The sequence below is a fragment of the Scaptodrosophila lebanonensis genome, unplaced genomic scaffold, assembly GCF_003285725.1.
Source record: "Scaptodrosophila lebanonensis strain 11010-0011.00,11010-0021.00 unplaced genomic scaffold, SlebRS2 tig00000001-arrow-pilon, whole genome shotgun sequence".
NCBI classification, from domain to species: domain Eukaryota; kingdom Metazoa; phylum Arthropoda; class Insecta; order Diptera; family Drosophilidae; genus Scaptodrosophila; species Scaptodrosophila lebanonensis.
In genome coordinates, this window is record NW_022060529.1 from 13,795,362 (window position 1) to 13,821,249 (window position 25,888).

General features: G+C 40.0%; 1 protein-coding gene across 18 annotated transcripts in view; it reads left to right on the top strand.

The window, feature by feature from the left end:
* The window catches only part of LOC115627286 (PDZ and LIM domain protein Zasp), a 74,954-nt gene that overhangs the window by 41,026 nt on the left and 8,040 nt on the right, over nt 1–25,888 (top strand). For 6 of the 18 annotated variants that reach the window (XM_030522928.1, XM_030522921.1, XM_030522987.1 and 3 more), the window contains exons 4-13: nt 10,168–10,319; nt 10,414–10,570; nt 11,687–11,820; nt 12,658–12,752; nt 13,833–14,091; nt 15,925–16,119; nt 17,364–17,472; nt 19,492–20,703; nt 20,911–21,073; nt 21,711–21,950. In XM_030522928.1, the coding sequence (XP_030378788.1) occupies nt 10,168–10,319; nt 10,414–10,570; nt 11,687–11,820; nt 12,658–12,752; nt 13,833–14,091; nt 15,925–16,119; nt 17,364–17,472; nt 19,492–20,703; nt 20,911–21,073; nt 21,711–21,950 (2,716 nt within the window). Of the gene's footprint in view, nt 1–10,167; nt 10,320–10,413; nt 10,571–11,686; nt 11,821–12,657; nt 12,753–13,204; nt 13,785–13,832; nt 14,092–14,464; nt 14,904–15,924; nt 16,120–17,363; nt 17,473–18,877; nt 18,985–19,491; nt 20,704–20,910; nt 21,074–21,710; nt 21,951–25,888 lie in introns of those variants that run through there. The other 12 variants (XM_030522943.1, XM_030522980.1, XM_030522995.1 and 9 more) reach the window with 6 other exon arrangements.

The following is a 25,888-nucleotide window of genomic DNA, read 5'->3' on the forward strand; positions in this document are numbered from 1 at the left end:
GGTTCAGTTCTGTGAACTGGATCTCGGTTTGACAAACATTAAATAAACATCTAACAAACAATAATGAAGAAATCAGAGAATTAGTCTGAAGTGAAGACTGTCCGCTATATAAATAAGTATAGTAAATGCGATGGGCTTATACATTCTGTGCTGAAAAAGGTTAAAGTCTTCGAAATAATGATAATTTCATTCCATGATTCACTTGACTGATTTGGCTGCGGATCTAACTCCAAATGAGTATAATAGAGTACTATATACTAGCCCTCCCACCTCTCCACTTTGCAACGCATAGCTGGGTGCCGGTATCTTGCTCGACCGCCCCATTGATGATGTTGTTAATGAAAAAAATCTCAACACCCCTTTCGCACACACTGACGCTCGCAGAGGCCAGGTACACATACACACACACACACAAACACAAACACCAACACAGCCAAACAATAGCGCGTAATTTTACTAAATTTACATTCCTTAATTAATCTTGTTTGCGTTGCGGCAGTTGTCGGTTCTTTTCCCTCAGTTCTTGTTGTTGTTGTTGTTGTTGTTGTCTTTATCTAAGCTGGCTATAGTACAGCAGCAGCAGCAGCAGCACTGTTGTTGTTGTTGCCTTTATTGTTGTTGTTGCTTTTGCTGTTACTGGCAATATTTACAGCAATTCGCGCGCAACGCATTCCCGCAGGGCAAACGGCATAACACCTTCGACCCAACCCGCCACCCGCCACCCGCCACCTACCGCCCGCCACGCGCAACCACCCTCCTCCACGTTAATGACGAACATTCAAAACACAAGATGTTTTCGCACACTTTGCTTGTCTCCCGTCTTCTCTCCCCTGTCTTCGGTTTCTTGCCTCCTGTCCTTAGTCTGTCGACCCGACTGTTGTCACTTTGGCGCTTTTTCGAGTTCTGTCACATTAACCCATATCCTGTGTCGGCTGGCATGGAGGTGCACACTTTTCCTAGCAATCGAGGCAGTTGTCCTTGCCAGCGCCTGTAGCTGGCAGCCTAATGAACCCTTTCCCATGTACTGTCTCCCACTTACGTATGTCTGTGCGTGTGCCAGCGCCTCTGCGAGTGTGTGTGTGTGTGTGTGAGATTGTGTTTGAGTTTCATTAATGACAGCTCGGCTGCCTCTATGGCACTTAATGTCAACAGTTGCGCAGTGCGCATCGCTCGACATACTCGTCCTGGCACTCATCCTGGCACTCGCACTCCCGCCGGCTCCTCTCGCTTGTTTAATCAAAAATTTGATGCTCACGCGTGTGACATTTATTGAAATTTGTCTGCCACAAGTTCTGTAAAATTAGTTGGAAATGTGATATGAGACACGTGAACGAAAATTGAAATTCATTAAGATCTGGCCCTACGACATTTTGTTTTTGGGGGAGCACTGCTGGGCATGAATAAATTACTAAACTTGTAGTAGCTGGTAGCTGTTTCTTGATTAAACTTTAGTATTTTATAGAGAAAGATATATATAAATATAAAAGTTATTAGACTTTAAGAGAACCGAAGCGAAAGAGACCAATGAACTTGCTGTTCATTTTAATGAATGAGTTGAATGGATTTTTTCGAATAATTTTTAATACTTAGTTCATGGCACTCCCCACTTACAATTGTATATTTGACCAAATTAAAAATTGGGAACTGATACAAAGGAATAGATTGGCAGTATAGCTGCTGCTAATAACTAACTAGCTGCCAACTAGCGGCTTTGGCTTCCATTTTTGACTAAACAAACTGTATGTAAATACCAGAAGTCAGTAAAGAAGTTCAGTAATTACTTTTAATTACCTATTTAATTGAAAAAGTGCAATGGAATGAGCTAAAAAAGTTAAAATGTAACCCAATTTATTTAACATTTTTCACGCTCTACCCAATTACCCTTTACTGCATCAATGCAGAGACTATATAAATAGCTTCTTATTATGTCTGTCAATTCATAAAACACAAAAACTTGATATGCACCTCTTGCCATTCGCTTGATTTTTTTTGTAGACACACCTCAGGCAGTTGTCATTTTTTACAGCATTACCATAATATATAAGAGGTGTAGCCGCAAATGTCAGGAAAAAAGAGTGCGCCACACATGCGCCGACCATGCGCTGACCAGTGAACAAGAGCAGCGGAGTGAACCCATGCCCCGTGGATAATGTAAAAGATAAATGAGCCGATGTTGCCCGAACGCAGTTACTGCATGTTTGGACTACAGTTACTACAGTTTCTGTACAGTTTCTGCAGATGTGCAGTAAGCGAGCACGTCGCATGAAATAGGAGTAGCCGCTGCGTCCACGCCCACGCTTTGGCCATTGGATGCATTTACATGAGGCGGCAACTGTGACAAGTTGAAGCTGGAAGGCAGTCATGTGCTAGTTGGTTGGTTCATTGACTGGCTAGCTGGCTGGCTGGCTGACTGGCTGACTAACTGGCTGGCTGACTGGTTGGCTTGCTGGATGACTGTCAACATATGCGACAGCGTGCAAAAGTTTACAGTAACTAACGCAAAATTATGGCCATGCCTCTTCCATTCGTTCATTCATTAGCGATGCGAGGCGCACAAGTTACGGCCACAATAATTCCATTGTGCGAAGTTTTTCCATTACTTGTTATGAATATGCAACATTTATATAAATTGCTACGTTTATTGCAGCTCCCAACAGCTGTGTATGTGTGTGTGTGTGTATGTATGTATGTCTGTCATTTTGCCAAAAATAAAAGCAATAGTCAACCGGCAACTGGTAACTGTGTCCCTCCAACCGCGTTTGTTGCACGTTGATTGCAATCATAATTTATAAATGTTGCTGACAAACTGCACACCCTGCTGTTCCTGCTGGTAGATGCCTTTGTTGTTGGTGCTCCTTTAAAGGGGAAGTGGGTCTAGAGAGATTGGGGTCGCTGGTTACTGCTGTTAGTCAGCTGGACATTGTCGATGGCGCCATGTTATGGAGTTTGGCTGCTTCTTTTTCAAATAAATAAATAATTTTTGGTGGCAGATTCCTCTGGATGACTGCCCCGGCACTTGAGTCAACATAAAATTTGGTTGCATGTTTGGAATTTTGTACATTTTCTCGCAAATTGCGTTTAAAGTGCTCTGAGTTCAGTTCAGTTTGACATTTCTGTGATGTTAGTATACTGAGTGCTGTTCCTGTTTACGATTTCAGCTAAAAATGGCGGAACTTAAATGGAAGACGGAAAAGGCTATTACCGTTTCAGTGGAATGTCAGTTTCATTTGGTCACCGGAATCAACAGCATATGAAAGATGAAAGACCCTTAAATAGAAGAAAAATAATTTAAAAACATTACTATGCCAAATTTTCTAAAGAAGCTTCTGTTGCGATGTGAGGTCTTCAGGCCAGCATACGAAATACGAAACTGCAATCTCTGCAAGAAAGTAATAATATGTCAGTGTGTCTGTATGTGTCTATGTGTGTGTTTTCAAGTGTTGCGAAGCTCGAAAACCTCAAGAGCTTTGATTTACAGTCGCTGTAGTCACAGGGCGTATGAGTGATGCCCATGCATATTTATGCTATGAATTCCATTGTACTTCCGCCCAAAACCCAAGCGAAGTATTTTTTATGTTTTATCTGCTTTAAGCTGCTGCGAGCTTGCTCCACTTATTTGTTTGTTATTTTCCCTCGCTTTTGTTTGTGTTTTCCTATGGCCAGAATGGTTATGGTTTCGGGTTTTGTTTGTTATTGTTTTTTATTTTTAACGCGGCATAAGCCACACAGATAATGCCATGCAGTATTTGGCGCAACAACGCTGCGATTTAGTATGGATTTGTTTTTTGCTCAAAAGCGCAAACAGAGATAATAAAAACGGAAATGAATGCGTTTGCATACATCTGACAGTCATATTTAATTCACTTTTACGTTTTCTGCTCTCATTTAGTTTAGTGGTCCTATTTATTTCAGAGCTTGAAGCAATTCAAGAGTTGAAGTTGCATTTAATTTGATTTATTTTCAATTAAGCAACTTCATAACTTTATGCAAAGCCACTTGCCAAAGTTAACCCAAAAGGCACACAAATATATCAGACACACGCACGCATATGGATACATACTCGTATATATATCTGTATACGAACAGAACGATATCTTACTTCGGCTTTTAAGGGCTTTTAATCTGCATCCAGAGAGTTTCAGGCTCAAAGAGCGCACATCTCTGCTTTACACTTGTTTGCCTGTCCTTTGTTTTGGTTCAATTTACGCCACAAATTCAATTTATTTTAGATACACCTAATCCACAAAAGCAAACTTGATTTATCAACATAAATATTTTGTGAACTATGCTAAGCTCTACCGTATTCTCTGCTTGATGTGCGAGTAAGTGCGAAAGGATATAGCTACATAATAATTTATACAGTGGGAAAAAAGTCCGCTACTCGAATATCTATCTAACTCTGTAAATAGCTCGTGGTACAATATTCTAGTTCCAGCATTATTTCACTGGCGCATACTCTTTTCAAAAAAAACTTAATTTACTTTATTACAACTGCTTAAATTTTAGTGAAATGCATTAGTTTTGAGGGAACCATAAATCATACTTAAATCAAGCCTGGTGGATATAATATGAGATAAAAGTAAATGCTTGGCGTGCGATATATTTTGAACTCTTTTACTTCTGTCGCTTCAAAATAAAATAGTTTTTTGAGCAGTTTTTTACTGAAATAAATGATTGAACAAATCGATAAAGTTAGCCAAATACATGCTTCCGGTATATCTGTCACTATTTAAACTCTATATATGTACATAATAATATCTCTCTGTGTATGTGGAAGTGCATGCGTGCTTGCGGTTTCCGAGCCGACTAAATGTGCATTGGCCAGGAGTGGTTGAGGCAAGTGTGTAGGTGTTGATTCGTTCTTGCCAGAATTTTTGCTGTATGGCCTAGCTAGGTGTTGTGTATTGTTTTTGGTGCTCTGCTACTTCTGCATCCTGTTGTGTGTGCAAATGCAAACAAAATTCAATTTTAATGCACTTGGTTGAATTTGGACATGTCTTAGTTAACTTGATTATGGGCTTGTCGCACCGGACACCCGTCCATGTGCATAGATTGGAACTACAGCTGGGCAGAGTGAGGGAGCGGACACAGCAGACATAATTGGATATATGTTCAATTTATGTTATGTTTTTGGCAAGGTTTGTTGTTGAATATTAAAGACACCGGTAAATTGTTTGTGTGTGTGCGTTTGTCACTCTTAATCAAAACAAATATACAAGCAGTACATCCAAATAGTGTCAAATTCAATTTTTAAACATTCTCAAAGTTCATACTAAATTTGATATTGCTGATAAGTATTGCTTAAAGTGTTCGATAGTGATAAACGCTGTCCCTTTCGTATTTAATTAACTTTCTCACATATAAGTCACTTGAAACTTTAAAGAAGAACGGACAATGCGATTGGCTTTAATTACTTGTAACGCGTTTAGGAATCTCATATAGACACCTACTAAGCTGATAATGTTTAATTATTGCAGAATTTCATGATATTCACTACAGTTTTAAATTCTGATACTCTTCTTTGCTGCCTAGTACGACAATTATAATAAAAAATTTAAAGAAAATCAATTCTCTGAGTATTGTGTGAAATGGATCAGAATCAACTCGGGGCAGACAGAAAGACTTTAACATTTAAGCCAATGTTTATTTATAAAATCTCTTATAAATTTAAGCCAAAGGTCAACCATAGTTTTGCTATTCTGTAGCTTATAAACATGTGCAAGTTGTTTCTATTTGCGTGCACTGTGTAGCATCCTTTGAAATGTGAACTACTTGTATTTCCTTAAAATTATGTCAGCTTGCATTACTCGGCATATATATGGAATATATATATACAAGTACATGGAATATATTCCATGTTGCTGACCGGAGCACTTAACCAGAATGCGAATACATCTTGACAGGGCAAGCAAAATAGTTTCAAGAGTTTTTAGAAACTGCGCACGAATAAATGCAGAGCCCCTACATTATAATGCAACAGAAATAGTTTAAAACATTTGAATAAAATGTTCCAGGCGTTGAACAGGGGATTGTGCGAGTAGGTCTAAGTTTCATATCACTTACCAGTACGTGTTCATGAGGCAGACTGGCCAGAGATTTATGAAAGTCCCCAGAACCGGACCTGCTATTCAGCACAGTAAATCATCATTTTCTTGTGTTGAGTACGTATGAGTATGTGGGTGTAACTGAAACACACACACATACACACATAATACACAGAGGCCGCATTAATGTCGTGGATGTTTCCTCCCTAGTCCTGTGCAAAATAGAAAAAAAAAAAACATAATGCCATAATGCCAAGGCAACAGTGGCACAGAGCGCATAACAGTTAGTGCGAATAACGAGCGCACCAAAGTCGAGAATGGCCAAAGGATGCTGCACACACACGCACACACATATAAACATTAATATGGACAGGCAAATATTTCTATTGAAATACAATTATTTGAGGTAGGCTTTAAAGGCGATAGACACCTCTATAAATGTAGTTGTGAGCGACAACCAAAACAAACATTGTCACATAAATAAATAGACCGGGTTGAACAAACACATGCACAACCACAATCACACTCTCGCATGCAACGTTACAATCATAAGTCATTCAAATACAAATGCCTTGTCAATTGGCGGTCGGCAAATAAAATGAGAAATAAAATAAAATATAGAGACAAATGCTACAAACCTAACAAATGTCTAACAAGCGAGCGAATGTCGTGCATGTTGGGACAACAGGACCAACTGCCAGACTTAGCTGTGTTTGATGGCTTGCGTTTCGCACAGGTACTCAATATTTTCCCGCCACCATAAGCGCGCAAACTCACATACACTCTGACAATTTGAATTTAAATGAAATCAAACAGATAGGCGGGTCTGACGCAGGCATTTTAAGAGATTCTCCTTAATGGATTCACATTATTAACAAATTAATTTTGATTTCCCTTGTGCACTCAGAAACGAATAGTTTGCTTAATTCAAAGGTGCATCGACATACTCTTGTGCTCACGAGTATATCGTACACAAACGACAACAACAATATATAATACTATTCCTGTTACAGACATTTTTTGAAAGCATTATCGGCTAAGATTAGTGCAATTTAAGTTTGTATTTCATATTTTGTGTGATCCGAAAATGCATCGAATAGGAGGAGTTTGTTAAAACCATATCTAGTAGCTCCACGACCAGAGGATTTATTATTGTAGTTTTTACTTCCCAGAGCTTAATACCACCTTCGCCTGTACACTTCTTTAGATGCAGTACTTTGCTTGAACTTTTTGAATCACTTATTTTTCTCTGAGTGCATTACATACAGGTTTGTATTTGTAGCACTCCTGTGGCGCACAATTTGTTGGGGCAAAAAGAAATCAATAGAAACAAAATGTTTTGCCGCGTGCTTCGATGTTACTGTCAACGTTGCTGTTGTTGTTGTTGATGTTGTTGTTGTCGCGGTCGCCGTTCCCGTTGCCGTTGCCGTTACTGTCGTCGCTTTGATTTCGCTCACGAAAATGGCAATATGTATGTTGTTCTGGTTGGTGGAGCGAACACCTCGGCTAAGCAATTTCAATTTCGACAGCAGCAGCAGCAGCCACAACAACAACTAAGTATGCAGAAAAAAAAACAAGACGAAAATGAACATGTCAACAGCACGCGCCATTTTGTTAGGATTTGGGGGCTTGAATGTTTTTCGCTGAGCGCACCGCAAAATTTTTAGCAACTTTGTAAATATTACAAAATTTAGGTGTCTCGCTTGGCGAGCGTGCCAATGAAATATTTATGTGTCGGTGTGTGTGTGTGTGTGTATGCGAGTGTGTTTATGTTTGTATATTTGTTTTGCCCAAATGCCGCCGTCGTCATCGTCGCCGTTCTCTGTAAATAAGAGTATGCAAGCAAGTCAGTTTGTGTACTAGTATCTGTGTATTCGAGTATACGAGTGTAGTATAGTATGTGTGGCATAAACCGACCGCAGCCAGTCTGCCAGTCTGATAAACAGACAATTTGGCAAAGTGGATACGTGCAGTGCGCATATAATTTTGGCTACACCTGAGCCGGGCCTAGCAAAGTGTCGGCCAGGAACACCACCACCAACAACAGCAATCGTGTTCCTCGCAACAGATTGCAGAGCGAATTTGTGGGCTTGTGTTAAGTTGGTTGGTTGCTTTGGCTGATGAAGCGGTAACACTTAAACGACAGTAGCACTTAAGGTGACATTGACTTTCCTGGCAGGCCAACAGCAGCAATACTTTCGGTTCTTCAAATCACTCATGATTTTCCTTTAGTTCAGAAACAAAAAGAGATTTCATTTTAATTTTTCTAACTATTTTGATAAGTCTGCAATGAGAAATCACAATTTTTTTGCTTTACTTTAGTTCAAAATTTTCGTACGATTAAAATAAAACAAATTTATTAACGTGCTCTTGTCTCAATCGTTTTCATATTTCTCATCAATCATAAAGCTTGCTGGTTTCATTTTCCAACTGCGCTCCGTGTATTTACATGCCGTCTGGCACAAATCAATTATGTATTAATTAAATCAAATTCATGCAAATTTATTGCTGTCCACCGTCCGACTGCCTCAGACCCGTCCGTTCACTCCTCCATGCGCTGGACGCGTAATGCCTGCTGCAACTGCCATAACTTTTACGATTTTAATCGGTAAAATTTATGGGTTTTTTCGCACAATTTCCCCACAGACCGCACATTCAAAAAAGAAAACAAACTGACGCAAAAATAAACAGAAATAAACAAATTCAAACGCACAAATACTATTCCGAATGTATGCATCAAAAAGAACACCTATAAACTAAACTTTGCCGTTAGCTGCTGTTAAAAATTGTATGCGCTAAATGAAAGGCAAAGGCAAACAGCCGAAATGTGCGCCATACTCGCATGTGGTTGGTAGACACACTCACACACACACACACACACAACGAAACTTACGTACATACAACTGTGCCGTGACCACGAGCGCGTTGCCTTCATAATTTGTGCAGACCCAACATAATAAATTCATTTGACTTCCCACTCCATGCGGTCGCCGAAAGTTAGTTGTGTGGCAATAACAACAACAGCCACGGCTATGGCTACGGCATTGGCATCGGTTCCATCAGTGATAGCCGTTGGCAGCTGTTGATTTTTATGTAGGCGCTCCTGGCTGCTGTCAGCACTTGATTTATGCCGCACGAAATTCAATTGCAACTGGCCAAGTGGTCAACTGGTTAGCCGCTCTGACTAGCCAATTGGTAGCGACAACTTATTTGTTTTAGATAGCAGACAAGCTCTAAGCCTGCCCTTTGATGTAATTCTCTACATACAGTATATATGTATCGATGGTGCACTTTAAAAAAAAACTGTTGTAATGAAATGCTGCTGAAAATGTGCTAAGTTTCAACAGATTTATAATCACAAAGCGTAATTACAATATATTTTCACATCTAGATAACTGCTTTCATATTTCAATTTTTAGTTGGTTAATTAGCATTTTAAATTCAAATTTTAAGTTGAAGTGATTACTACCTTATTAGTATTAAAGTTAATAATTATGAAAATAAGTAACGTAAAGACGTGTTTTTCAGCTAATATACCTTTTGGATTTGTATCCCAAACTACTGCTGTCCCATAGGATAGATAGGTACATAAAAAATATAAAACACTTTAATTACTATATTCATTTTAGTAAGTCAAGTGATAGTAATTTGATAATTCTTCAGACTTAAATCTAGTCCTAATCTAACCGATATAACTAATAATAATGTAGAGCATGGGTTGTCGGCCTTACTTCAGGGCCTTACACACACTCGCTTTAGTTTATTTAATTACTTTATTGTGTAATTATACATTTACATATTACATTTGTTTGACTCTGGCTGATCTTTTTTGCACGAGCACTTTCAATACTTCTTTCCGCCTCAACAACTCAGGCCCGACTGACTGATCTGATTCTGCTTATGTTATTCCTTCGTTTCCTTTCCTTGTCATTCTCTTTGTCTCTCTACTTATGCTGACTGTCATTTCCTAAACAGGGCTGCTGTATAACAGGGCTATAGTATAATATTCTACCACTCCTACAATTATAATAATAATAATAATAATTTTTTCAGTGTACTCCTTCGAACGTTTTGCGCTTTGAACTAACTAATTCGATTTATGTACTTTTTTGTTCAATTGCAGGTCAATGCGGGCAGCTTGTCTGAGCAGGCTGGCCTGCAGCCGGGCGATGCAGTCATCAAGATCAATGACGTTGATGTCTTCAATTTCCGGCACAAGGATGCACAGGACATAGTTGTGCGCTCGGGTAATAACTTTGTCATTACAGTGCAGCGGTAAGTTGAGTTGCTTCTGATAGTGGTGTTGTGCAGTTGCTGCGGCACTTCATTTGCAGAAACCCATGAAATTGTGTCTTTGGTAACATTTCAGCGGCGGGTCGACTTGGCGCCCCCACGTGCAACCCACCGGCAATCTGCCGCAACCGAACTCCCCATATTTGCAGACAGTGACGAAAACTTCTCTGGCTCACCAACAACAGGATAGCCAACATATTGGCTGTGGCTACAACAACTCGGCGCGTCCATTTGTAAGTTCACTAATTTGTAGCATACATTTGTGCGGCTCATTCCATTTTAACATGGCAACAACATCATTTATAAATTGCATAAGCCGGTTTGTCGCCCAACTTCAAAAGTGTAAAGTTTTAGTGTCACACACACACACACACGCTCATACGACTTACATATATCCATTTACTAATGCCCAACTCAGTGGTTAAGTCTCTCGGGCCAACAACTCAGCGTCCAGCGTCCTGCGTCCAACAGACTGCCGCCTGATCTCTGCTGATGACCAATGATGTTGATAGTTAGTTGTTGGCTGACACATTTTGCGTTTATTTTGTCTGTGGCTTTTCATATTCATTCATTTCGTTTCGTTTGACAACATTTGCATTTATACGATGTCTGTCAGCTTGTCTCTTTTGTCTGTTTCGTTGTGTGTGTGTGTGTGTTTCTGTGGGGTAGTTCTGAAAAGTGTCAGAATGAGTAATGAATATAAGTGCGAGGATTATTTGTTGGCAAGAATTAATGTGCAAAAGGGTCGGCAAACATGAACACACACACACTCATAGACAGAGAATGTTATGCTATGCATAGTAAATTCAACATCTATGTTCATATTTATGTGTAGGTTTATGTGCGTGCGCCCACACATATGCATACATTTATGCCACTCGCAGCACACTCGTATACTCGTACATATATTTTATTGTTATGAATTTGTATAATAATAGCAGCATCCCAGTGTACTAACGACCTAAGCAAAATTGAATTAGGCTTAGAAATTAGAGATGTGCGCGTGATGAAGTCTCTCGCTACACATATTACTTGTGCAATCACGAAGTCAATCGTACTTTCACTATTTAGGGAATAATTTATTCTTTCAATTATTATACTTTGTTTGCATATTAACAGCACCGACACACATTTCTAAATACTAATATTTTGATAAACTACATCCAAATTATGATACTCTCTTGCATTCTCTTTATGCTACCATTTTTATTTATTTAAGAAAATATGCATTCTTACTACAAAATCATTCACAAAATCATCTCAATCGCATTCATTTATCTGCACTAACATAAACTCACACTCGAGCACCCAAATATTCATTGATAGATTCGGTTTTCATATTTCCACAGACCAACGGCGGCGATGGCGGCGTGAAGAGCATTGTCAATAATCAATACAACACCCCCGTTGGCATTTACAGCGATGAATCTATTGCGGAAACACTTTCGGCCCAGGCGGAGGTTTTGGCCGGTGGTGTGTTGGGGTAAGTGAGATGGAAAAAGAAAACAACAGTAGTCAAGTGTCAAGTGATGGGGAACTGTGCAAAAGTAGCTACAAGAAAAACAGCAACAGCCATTTGAATTATCCGTACTATCTCTCCCATTTCTTCACGGGCTTAGCTTTGAAGCTGGCAACAGCAACACCAACAACAACAACAGTACCAGCAAAGGCAACAGAAGTGGCACGAAAGTTTTACTTTAAAATTTGCTTTCCGTACTTTTTACTCGTTTCTTGTGTGCTTATTTTTATGTTTGTGCGGCCTCTGCTTACGATTCTTTTTATTGTTGTTCTGTTGCAAAGGCAGGCCGGCCCTAAAAAGCGTCAGTGTGGAGAGTTTTGTAGCGTGCGGCGCACGAACGACCGCAGCGTCCTCTAACTGTGAGTGCAATTTTGTAAATGATGGTTGGGGCTGCAAAGTGTTTGTTTGTTGCTGCGGTTGCTGCTGGTAGTCAGTTGGCGACTTCGTTTTTTATTCGTACACGCGGCAAATGCACGCGTGGGACTGGCGCGCTTTTTGCACTTAATTTCTTGAGGGAATTTCCGCTGCTGCTGCTTCTGCTGTTGTTGTTGTTGTTATTGTGAAAGCTCTGGAATTGCTACATTTTTCCGTTTTACTCTTCTATGCCGCACATTTACTTAGGCCAATGCGGCGTATGCGCAACAATGTGGCCGCACCACTTTTTACTGCATACTTTTGTGCGCTGCAAGAGTTTTTCCCAGCAAGCAGCTAAAAGTATGCAGCGGAAAGTGAATAAATAATTAAAATGAACATGAACAAAGCGTTTTATAATGTTTGTATTCTGATTTCTATTTTTGGCAGCGTGAACTTCAAGAAAAACGAAAAGGAATACCAGCCCGATCGTTCGGAGGTGTTGAAGTTCTTGCGCGAGGAGGAGACTGGCCAATCGACTCCAGGTAATTGCCGTTCAGTTCACAACTACGAGCTGGCGCGTCTACTTTTAATTTTGAATGACGGCGCTAATCCGTTTGTAAGCGATAATTTAGCAGATTAGGGGATGGGCTGTACTATACTAAGTATATAACACCGCATGTTTTTTAGTAAAACAGCCAGGTGGGGTAGAGGGGACCTTAATGGGCCGAACGCCAACTTCGCGCAGGTATTTATATATTCAGACTAGACGACGTTTCGTATAATGTACGAGCAGCAACTTATAAGTTATATTTTTTTAAAACACAGAGAAAAGACCTTGAAATGAAATTGTTTTACATTGAGTAAGCATTTTTATTTTTACACTTCAGTGTGCAGATTTGAATGTAAAGGCAGACAGATGCGATATTCAATATGCTTGGTACTTATTTAATTTTGTTTGTTTTTTATTTATTTATTTTTTGCGTTCAACGCTTAGACAAACAAAAAGAAATGGACTTTCGTTTTCTTTATGTCAAAACGAATTTCTGAATCTAAATACACGAATGTTTTCATATCATTTTTCATAGTCATTGTGCACTAAATTTACGTTAGTCATTTCTATACCCTTATTTTTCAAAGTCATTTGTGGAAAGTTATAAGCAATTCTGTTAGGATTAAATTATATTCAAAAATATCAAAGTATTATGGCTGGTTTACAGACTTCTTGCTTGCGAAATATGTATTTGTGTAGACTCCACCATATAACTTCACTTTATATGTGAATTTATTTATTGAATAGGACAAACTTTGGCTTGCTTTGCTAGAAAAGGGCTGAATCAAGCTCTTATATATTTGCTAATTAAATAGTTGAATGTTCAGTGTTATTTTTTGTAAATTATATCCATATATGTGCGGCGTAAAACTAAACATATCTACGACTGTATTTCTTAACATATTTTCGTTTAACTCATATCTGTATTGAAACTGTTTTTCATGTATGTGCCATACAATAACAATTCGCTGAATTGTCTTCTTCATCAATACTGCAATACAAAACACAACACAACAACAATAACAATGGCCAAAATCAATGACAACATGGCGAACATATTACATTCTCAAAGCATTCAACAATTATCAACAAGATACACAGCAGCAACAATATCAGCAGCAACAACACCAGCAACAACACCAGCAACAACACCAGCATCAACATCAACACCAACATTATCAGCAACAACAGCAATACCAACAACCACAACCACAACAACAACAATCAAGCACGCGACATGTTAGCGCGCCCGTAAATACCCCCAAGCCCCCAAGCACTGGCGGACTACCAACTGGTCAAAACATTTGCACTGAGTGCGAACGCCTCATTACGTAAGTTGCTAAGCTGCTAAACCAATAAAAGATCTGATGTGTGATAGTAAGACATACTACATTATTGTGTGTATTAAGCTTGCATTTGTGTATGCACATCGACTAACACCAGCTACAACAATAACAAACGTAGTTGGCAGAAATCATTGTGGTCTCTCCATTCATAAGTTACTAAATTGTCACTAAATCTTTAGGAGCGAGCGTATAGGGCTGCTGTTAAATGGATAGGTTCCTGGGGTGTACTTAGCTTAAGAGTGTTCATTGCATTACATAAATACATGCCGACCTATGTGCCAAATGACTTATAACTGATTGAACTTTTGTACCGTACCATCAACAACAAACGCCATATCAACAAAACGATGGATTGCAGAACCGCACAGTCCCGCAAATTTCTATTGGACGCAGAGTCATGCGATTGGTGGTAATGAGCGACGCACCCCATTGCCGGCGCAGTTACAGCAGCAGCAGCAGCAGCAACAACAACAACAACAACAACAACAATCGCAAGTAGCACGTCAGGATGAACGCATCGGCACCAATTTGCAGCCAAATACATTGGCGCCTGCTGCACCTCATAGGCCGAGTTTGCCCGTCACAGGAGCCCAACCGGCAGCTGAGCCGGCGACGAGCGGCGCCGCTGATGCAGACCCCCGCATCATTGTCATGCCCATTTGTCCGGCGCTGCAGGGGCCGGAATACAAGGCGGATATGGACGCGGCCGCAGAGGCATTGGCTAGCGATGGCGGCAGCAAGCGTCCATTGTCCGCCAGCGGACATCCGGCATGTCAATTGTGCGGCGTGGGCATTGTGTAAGGATTTGTTCGATGTTCAATGATAATTCATGCGACTGTACCATTGTGTGTGCGAGTGTTAGTATGTATGTGTCTGTGTGTCTCCCTATTAATATGTTTATACATGCGATAAATGCAACAAAACAGGTTTCACCAAAATTCAAAATATTTGTCATACTTTTTTTTTAAACCGCTTACTTGTACGAATATGAAGAATCGAACTGTAAAATGGAAAACCTTATCTTAATTGATGCTGAGAATAATTGTCTAACTGACCTCTTGATTTGCCAAATTGCTATATATGTAGTAGAAAGGGAAACGCCAAAATTGCAATTGTCTGCATCGTGTAAACATCGTTGCGATTCAGTCTGCATATGTGTGTGTGTGTGTGTGTGTGTGGGTGTGTGTGTGCATTTTAATTTGTTTTTATTTCATGCGCTCGCTTATTGTGGCATCTAGCAGGCAGTGCGAATCAAATCGAATCATCGGAGTCTATTGTTGAAATTTATGCAGTCTGCATTATTATGAGTCCGCCAACACCTTCACCAGCATGATGGCCATCGTAATTGCCTCGTCCAACAACAACAACAACAACGACAACGGCCACAGCTGCAGCTGCACGTTGCAATTTCAGCTTCATTGGCCGTTTCATTGTGCGATTCTTTTACATACGGATCTCATCATTTGTATTAATTTGTATGCCGTTTAATTGCTATCAATTTCAGACTCATGTGCTTAATTTGATAATTCATTGTTGCACTGTGCAAATACATTTACATATACCTACCTACCTGCCTGTCTGCCTCATTGTCATCTTGTTAATGAGAAGGGCTTTGGTTTGAAACTGGCGACCATTTATGCGGCAGCTAAAATGTTCATTTACTGATTTTATTTTTTAAATAGCCCTGCATTAATGCTTATATAAAAATACTCTGATGTACATACACAAATGCATAAAATGAATTAAATGTTGAGTAGATATTTTATTTACTCATTGACTTACTCTCCCTTATCAAAATACTTATGCTATCTCTCTCAGTGGCGTGTTTGTGCGCATCAAGGACAAGAACCTGCATGTCGAGTGCTTCAAGTGCGCCACTTGTGGAACCTCCTTGAAGAACCAGGGCTACTATAACTTCAACAACAAGCTGTATTGCGATATCCACGCCAGACAGGCAGCGCAGAACAATCCACCACCTGGCACCGACGGCTATGTGCCTGTGCCCATTAAACCGTGAGTACTAAAGAAAAGTATATACGAGAAGCGTACAGGATCTACAGTTTTGTAAAATTGCCGAGCTTTAACAGTTTTGGGTAAATAAAAATCATTCTCTATATGCTGCCAGAATTCTGGCAAGGGTCGGTTCTACACCTGTGCTTAGGACCCATCTGTGTGGGCCTGGGTCTCGGTCCTAAAGGCAGCGTCATAAACCAAATGTGTTTATTTCTGAAATTATTCCCACGAACAAGTCAAAAATGTGTAAATGCAAAACGAAGTATAAGCTGAAGGATATAAGAAGCTCAAGAATGGGTTTCTATTCAATGTGAATGGGATGCATGGATATTTTTAAAGTTCGGTAAAGTCACTCGAATCGAAGCTTACTCGAATTTGTATTAAACGCTGATAACTGGCTTCAATTACAACCAAAAATGTATTTCCGTATATTAAACTGGCTTCGAATTTGCATACCGATATGTAATGCTATTTGCGTGTGTCTGGCCCAACCAGCTGATACGGAGAGGTTGTCATGCGCTTGCCATTGTCTTGTTGTAGGTTGTTTCTGATTTTTATGGGCAATTGCGCAGGGTGTCCCGAATAAATGTACGCAGTGGAAATAAATAAATATGCATATGCCGAAAAATGTTTGACATATTGCGCTGCCGTCAGCCTCAGATGCAAAAAGTGCTGAGCCGAGCAATCGCCCCGGCACGTATGCGAGTATGTATAACGATATTTACATATTTACATGACGGCTAGTGTGTCTGAGCATTTAACAATAGTTTTTGCTGAAATGGAGGCGACACTGATTGCTGACGTGTTGGCGTTCAAAATTTCTGTGTCGATTGTGTCTGCGAGTTAAAACTTTTATTAAATGAAAATGCTACGTTTGTAGTTAGGCATCAGCGACAAAGAACGATTGGTCAGTCACATGTTGTGTGCAATTGGTGTGACATTTATTTAAAATGGCCCTTTATTTGCGTTCGGGATTGCATGGCCAAGCCACAACAAGGCAGGTTCTAGCCGCCAAAGTCAACTTAATTAGAGAGCATAGTCAGTGAATGGGCGATGGATTTTATTGGGGAAATGAAACTGAACAAGCAGGGAACGCACGGCAGCCTTTGGACAGCTTTGGCCCAATTAGGCGCGTCTGTCATGGAAGGCAATTACAAACTTATTAGATGACAAATATGCCATTTGCCATTTGTCATTCCCTCATTGACTCATTCATGCATTCTTCCATTTCCCTTTGATGACAGGAACACCAAGCTGAGCGCCAACACCATTTCATCGGCCTTGAATGCTCATGGCTATGGCAGTAACGGATATGCTAATGGCAGCTCGACGCCAACACCAGCGCCGCAATCGGTGAGTAATGTGGCTCGGAACTAGTTAAATGCGTTGCGTGATAAAAACAATTTTGTGAGACAATAAAACACACACATACAGCACATTCCACATACTATACTACATACAAATGCACAAGCACAACGGTTACCGGAAGAACAACAACGGTCCTAAAGCAGCACCTGCAGCTTTTTGCCTAATTTTGTTTCTTCGCTTTCTATCGCTTTCTGTTCGTCTGCCAATAAATTTGATCATATTGAGAGCAAAAATATTTGCATACATTTTTGCTTGCATACCTTTATATTTTCCACATGCTAGAAATCGACAGGGCCCCCTACAAACCAAATAAGAAAAAATGCAACAGAATGCAACGCGAAAAGTTCGAAACGCAATAAGCAAAATGAAGAAACAAAGAGTACGGCATGAACAAAAAATTGCAGCATCTAATGCCTCTTTATTTTTCTACTATATATATACTACATATGTATATATTTATGTTTATTTATTTTTCCATTTTTTTGCTGCTTATGAGAAGGTGCACAAAAAAACCCGAAGCTATAATCGAAAAGTTTATGCATTTGTGTACTTTTTATATGATGTGTGTATGTGTGTGTGTGTTAATGTGAGTTTTCGGTTGTCTGTTGATTGTTTTTATTATACTTGTACTTGTATTCTATTCGTTTGCATGCAATTCGTGTTGAATGTTTCGTTTTTTAAATACCTGTGCAAAATAAGTAAAACAAAATGCTGAAATTACTTTGGTGCGACTGATAAAGCAATATTCCTGTTGAAAATTCTATTTGGTTCGGAAAAATGATTGAATTGCTGTGTTGCAGTAAAAAGTCATCAATTTGCACAAGCAGTATTGTATTTACTTAGAAAAAAGGTAGAATATTTGTATAACCATTTGACAGATAAGCGAACAGAACAAACAGAAAAGAATTGATTTAGATTTGTGGTAGCTCTGCTACGAATAGCAACAAGTAAATAGAGCTGACAGCCACAATCAGAGGCAGTAATTTATTCATTTATCTGGCCATTTACTGCACTTCATTCGGAAGCATACATACACTTATATACATCTATATATATTTATATATATGTATATAGTATATAGGTGAGTGTGGCTGCAGAGATTTACGCCGAAGAATATGTGTGGCCGAGAGCCAGCAGCCAGCACATTTCGCAGCAATGTGCACTGTCTGCTGAAAGCTAAATATATATGCCAAGCGCTACTTTTTATTCACCTACGAATACTTATGTATGCATTTTTATTTAATTTTAGTTTTTGTACTTATGCTATAAAAAACACACAGCTGTGCATCACTCTAGCACTATATTTTGTGTGTGTTTTTTTCTATTTGTTAGTTCTGTAGCTGCATTTTGTGGCTGCCTTCAGTCGCTTTCAGTTCGCGCCGCGAGCAGCGAGCAACGAGCCACGCGGCAATTGCCACGGCAATTGCAATACGAACGAGAATAGTGCAAAAAGATTGAAATTAATAAAGTATTCCATAAGTAGGGAAAACTTGAAAAGTAAAGTGTGCATCAATAGGCATAGTTCTGTTTAAAAACAAATCACATTAAACCTATTTTTTCGGTGTTAAGTGAGCGAAGGAATGCTCGACAGCTGTTCAGGGCATTACATAACTTGAGAAACAGATATCTTCACAAATAATTACCAGTTTTTGAAGCCTAATGGGCAATCATTATCAAGACTATGGATCTCATGATAATGTGATAATGTGTTTTTAGGGATTTCCTTAGACACGCCATTGACCTTGACCTATTAGCATCAGCTATTTATAGGGAGCGTTCGCATTGCGTACACTCGTATTCCATGTTAAGCAGAAGCCAAATGTGTATTCAACAGACATTTTGCGCAAACTAATTAAAATATTTCATTGCATTGCAAGCGCCCTTTCATTAACTGCCCTTTATTAACCCTCTTGTTCTTTGTGCTTCCACACTACTCCACTACTTTACATGAAATTGTGTGCTGCGCTGCCCATTAACACGCGTTTGTATTAACACACCCATTAGCCTGAGCATAGCAATGAGCTGCCCCTGCCACCGCCCCCCTCACCCACACAGCTGCTGCAATACGAGACCGAGTATCAGCTGATGGAGGACGCACAGATGCCACAGCATCATCAGAAACAACAACAACAACAACACCAACAGCAACAGGCTCAGGCCTTGAACAAACACACACGCACAAACAGCAGCCTCTCATCAATTTCGAGCGGCTCGAACACATCGTCGTCTGGCGTGGGCGGCAGCGGTAGTGGTGTGGGCTCCATTGAGGTCGGACAGCACAGTCTGGCCGCCTCCAGTGCATCCACACTGTCGCTGGATCTCTATGGTGGCTCGCCCATGCATTCGCGTCAAACGTCAGCGTCGTCAACATCGCTGGATGTGGCGACCGTTCTGCCGGGACCTGGCGATAATTACGTGGCTGTGTCAACAACGCCACCACCACCACCGCCGCCACCACCCATGGCAATGCCAATGTCAGCCAAACAACAGCAACAACAACAACTGCAACACGTGGCTCGGCGGCAGCAACAGCCACAGCTACCACTACAGAATGAGAATGACATGAACACGCAAAACAAGAACCATAATGCGTATAATAAATTGCTTAAAGAGTATTCCAATAAGCTGCAGCAGCAGTCCACTTTACAGAGCACACACACGCACACAGACACAGACACAGACACTCCCGCCAACATAAACCTGACACAGAATAGCAATGGCATCAACAACAACAACAACAACATCATTATCGCAAATAGCAAGAACAATACGGCGAAGCCATTCGCAGCTACATTGGCCGCACACCCACAGCAGACGCACGTGGCTGCGCTGTCGGCAACTCTTGCTAATCAATTGAAATTTAATTCACATCAGGTTGCAAATCCCCTAGCAACGACAATAACAACAGCAACTACAAAATCCGCAGCGACAGCAGCGGCGACAGCAGCAGCAACAGTCGTTAATACAAACAAGAGCAGTACAAGCAACAGCAATATGTCAGCATTGGCCAACGTGGCGGATGAGCAATCAATTTATGGCCAAATCAATACCAGTGCGCCGCTTGCTGCGCCACCCACAGCTCAGTCAACAGTGACTGGAATTTCGACGGCTGGTGGTGCTAGCTCTAGCGACCAGCCCTTTGAATATGTCACCTTGACTGGGAATGTGATTCGCAGCGTGCAGCCGCCTGGCAAGGGTGCAAACCTCAACTACAGGGTAAGTACAATGGCAGGTCAGCCGCAGCTCAGCTTAGCTCAGCTCAGCTCAGCTCTAAAAAGCAGCGCCTTGCAGCCCCTGCTGCCTGCATGTCTATTTATGGTTAACCGAATACATTTTTTTGTTAAGTGTTGAGTGTTGAGTAATTCGATCGCGAGCTTATCCCTACTACAATGTCACAAAACACTTTTCGACTGTCATTCGAAGGTCAATCAGGGCTATGCACGTCCCTATGGTGCCGCTGGTGGTCCACCAGCTGGTGCGCCCAAGTCGCCAGTCTCGTATCCACCGCAACAGCAGCAGCAATCGCCGCGCCCAGCAGCCGGCAATCCCTATGCCACCTTGCCGAGAACCAATGTTGGCCAACAAGGTAAGGATGACGACGATTATCTGTCAGAAGGTGAATGGGTTTAGGCTAAGTGCAAACAGATCTTCTCCACTCTGCTCTTAAATACAAATCTATATGCGTGATATGTGAAAGTTAACATTATTTGTTGCTAGACAGAATAGGCAGCTGATCATACGAATCATTTTTACTTAGTTTTGGGCATCGGGTTAAGCAAATTTCGCGTGCACCAATTTTTTTTTGAAATTTGCTCAACACGTTTGCACAAAGGGCTGCTCCAATATATATATGTATATGTATATACTTATACATGTATGTAGTATAGTATTAAATCTTTTGTTGTGTAAAGTTACAAAGTGATATTCAAGAGTTTATATCAAATGATGATTTTTCTAAATAAATTGAAACAAATCCAACTCAATCCGCTGCTAACCCAACGATAACCAGCTCCAAATTAGAATTGTAACGGAATCTAGGGCGCTTAACCAAATTTACTTAACAACATTAAATGCAAATTATTTGGCAGATACGCTTGAATTAGGGACGAAGAAATGTACATTTGAAACGTATGCTAAATGCCGCAGACACATGCTCTAACATATTTATATGTACACCTCTTAAAACTCTTCGCTGTATATATATACTATATGTGTGTGCGTAGGTCGCAATGTACAAAGTTACAACATCAGCAACAACACCAGACAACAACAACAACAACAGCAACACCAATACCAACAGCATCAGCAGCAACAACAACAAAAACAGCAATATAGAAATTCATACCCTAGTGGAGCAAACAATAAATATTCTACTCTGCCCAATTATCATACTCAGTCCTATAACAACAACAGCAACAATAGCTACAGCACCAGCACCAACAACAATAATATTTATAATCGAGGTAAAGTGCAAAATGTTTTAAGCAGTTTGCGCGCTGCCACAGCCAGCCTAAGCTACAGCCAAAGCTAAAGCCAGAGCCAAAGCCAAAGCTATAGCCAAGCAGAGCCCTGCAGCCAATGTACTCGTAGTTAGTTGTCATTCAATGCAATCATTACTTAAAAAGTTAATTTGTCAAACGTCCAATTCATTCAGCTGCTACTCGAAACCCTTAGACCCTGGCAGGACGGACGCAGCCACAGGCAACAAAAAGTGTGCAGCTGGCAATTTAAGAAATTCGAAGTGCTTGAGTGCCATTTAAAGGCAATAAAGTGAACCGACTTAATCGATAGTTAAAATATTTAAAACATAAATACGGGTATACCCAAACGGGCGTGCGATACTCGTGCATCAGACAGTAGTGGGCAAGCGGCAACGGACGGGAAATTAAAACTGACAATAGCATTGTTGTAACAAATGTGGACTCAATGGGGAATGGGCGAATGGTGGAATGGGCGGATGGGCGGAGGCGGTCATTTTCAATGCCAACGCCTGCAGCGCAACTCACTTCCGGCACGTCGAATGTCGAAAGGCAAACCGAAATGCAACCAAACCGAACCGAACCAAGCCAAGCCAAACAAAACAAAGTAAGGCGAAACGTAACGTAACGAAACGAAACAATTCAAGTACATATACACAAGCACAATAAAATAAATGAAATACACTTTGTTGGCCGGGCGACTGTGTACGTCTGTGTCTGTGTGTGTGTGTGCGTGCAAGTGTGAGGATAGAAGTAGGGTAGGATAGAAGTAGGGATGATATTTCAAACAGCTCATCGGATCGACAGGATATTGATTTGTATCGTCATTACATTTACTTTCTAGGTATTACAAACTCTTGTGCCCAAAACAATATATCCGTTTACTTCTGGAAGACATAAAATATCGAATGACTATGGAACAGCTAGAAAAAGACTGTGCAGATTTACATTTCTCTCATTATCATTTTACATTTTTATTTCATATTTTTCTTTCCTATAAAGATAATGAATTTGTTCTAGTACTTGTATTTTTAAGCAACCCTCTAGTCCAGCGATGGACACATAGTGGCTGTTTCCGTTCCAAGTGCTCTTTCCAACATGCATTTCTATTTAATCGAAGATAATTATATAAAATGATTTGAAAAAGAATCTACGTAATACACGACTTTAGTTTAGTATTTTCGCTCCATACTTTTCATTAATGTTAGGTTTACGGTTTCTTTAGGCCAGTTAAAAATATTAATGGTGTTTCTAAGATTGTACATAGCATCTAGCAGCTGCAATTGTGTTTGCAATGTTTCAGTAACTTATTTGATTGCCTTTCATGTATGGTATTGGGTGGTCCGGAGCACAATTTGAATTGAATTGCTGCTCATATTTCATGTTTTAATTGTCCACTTAAAAGAACTTAGTTATATTTTGTATTAATGCTTCAAATCTAAATTGCACTCCAGAAATACTTCAGATCTTCCCTTGATTATCTACTGTGGCCACAATTTTCTCACTTACTGTTTGGCTTACGAAATATTTCCTTATGCCCACATAAATATGCAACACAATATTAATTTATGTGTGTGTGTGTGTGATAATGTACGTACAATTTTCTGTATGTTTGTTTATCAATTACCGCTGCGATGTTCGCTGTCATAACGGAAATGAATTAACAGCAAATACGGTGTACAGTAGCAGCAACAACAAATAAAACAACAACAGTGGCGATATTAATAACAGCGTCCAACAACAATAGCCATACAATTTATTGGAATTTTTTCGCGCTGCTTTTAACGTTTATAGCGGAGAGTTCGTTTTATATTTTATTTGTGCAATTTAAAATGCAATTATGGAATGCCAACACCAGACAAATATTGAAGACCAGCAGGCAGAGACAGGCAGAGACTTGGCCACACAAAAATGATTCAATTTAAAGGCCACTTCCCTAGTCCCTGACGAGCATGGTGTCTAAGATCCTTTTGGTACTGGCGCAGCCAAAACAAGCAGCTTATAAATCTTCATTATGGTGCACTTTAGCGCCGACCCACGCACAAAGAATCAATCTCTTAATCAAAGCGAAAATCACGCACAACCGCAGCAATCATTGGCTGGCATGCCACAAAAAGTTGCAAACAAAAGTGAAAGCAAGCGGGTGTGTGTTAGTCGATGGGAAAGGTGGGGAGGTGGGGGTTGTGGGGAATCTGCAGAAGCCTGCACATAAAAACAAATCCTGTTGTTGTTTTGGCAAATCCGACAATGAAGGCACACAAAACGCAAAAATGTGTTGCCAAACAAATGTTTGTGTTTCGTGCGAAAACACACACAAATTTTACACACAATACATAGGAGCACATACATACGTACTCGTATATATATGTATGTATATACACTTGTACCTTCAACAACAATAAGAACACACACATACTCGCACATACATATGTGCACGCACAAAAATGTAAACGAAAGCAGATAAATTACCAGCTATTATTATCATCCAAACAATACTACCGGGTGACTGCTCCGAGAGCTGGGAATGCGGTGATTGTTCGTGTGGGTGGAAGAGTGGGTCGGGGCGGGGTCGGGTGGGGTGGGGTGGAGAAATGGAGATGCCTCTTAGTTCGACATATTGAAGCGTGTGTGGCAGCCGTTCATCAAAAACCTCGCATGCCGCCAGCCACAATGCCAGAAACAAATTCATTTGAGGCTACGGGTATGAGTTTCAGGAAATTTTCCTAGCGAAAAGATTTATCGCATCACATGTTTTGTTAGGCATAACACAACAATAATGAAAACAACAGCAGAAAACCCCAAAAACAGCAACCGAATAGTGTGTGTAAGGCTTATATAAACTGAAAAATAATAACCATAACATTACCCTTACCCAGACACAACTGCTATATAAAATTACGATTTCTGATTCTTTTAGGTTACCAATATTCGTATTAGAACACTTTGTCCCTCTAAACCCATCAAATCAGAACAGAACAAACCCGCACAAACAGCAAACAACAAATGCCCACAAAATAATGTAAAACTGGATAAGAGCGTGCAAAGTTATGCAAACATGGTGATTTGTTTTGAATTCTACAATATTTCTATTTCGTACATACTTATATAAACACATACTTGTATTCTTTACAACCTTGTTAAACGATTCTGACTATTCTTAGTTTATAATTGACAAACCAAAAATTATGTTTATTGAAGTGTGTTATTAATAAATTATATGCGCGTCTGTGCATCATTTCAAATACATTCTTTTAAATATACATATTAATATGAATATATTTATGCACATAATGTACTTGTGTACAAGTATCAAACGCTAAACGCTTCATGCCTAACAGCATACTATATTAATGAGCTCCTATATACACCTACATATATATTTCTCGAAAGTATATACCTTATTATTCGATAAATGGTACTAATTTCAAGTGTTACAAAAGTATTCTAAGAGGCTCGACTGCACAACTTTGCATGCTTTATGTCTTATACACAAGAATCCTACTCGACACCCGGTTGTCTTTTGAATATTTTAAGCCGAGAAAATAAAAAACTACTCGTTGAGAGAATGGCGCATACCCTTTTCATATGACAAAGTATTTGCTGCCATCATTTCATATCATACTCGTATTTTACTTTTCGCCAATTGTTTTGTGGCGCCTTTACTTTTTTTATTTCCCCCCTTCTCTCTCTCCCTCTCTCTCTATCTATTTCTCTGGTCTTTTTTCTCGCTGCGTGCTTCTCTGTCATTTTCAATTTCTGCAAAATTACAGCCAATACAAAATTATGCATAATAAAAGCCAATGACTACCTGTCGACGCCATTTTGTGTGGCAGTCGAGCCCACACTCACACACTCACAGGCACACACACAGACACACACACGTAGCGAACCCATGAACAGACAGAGATGGCCGTGTACATAAA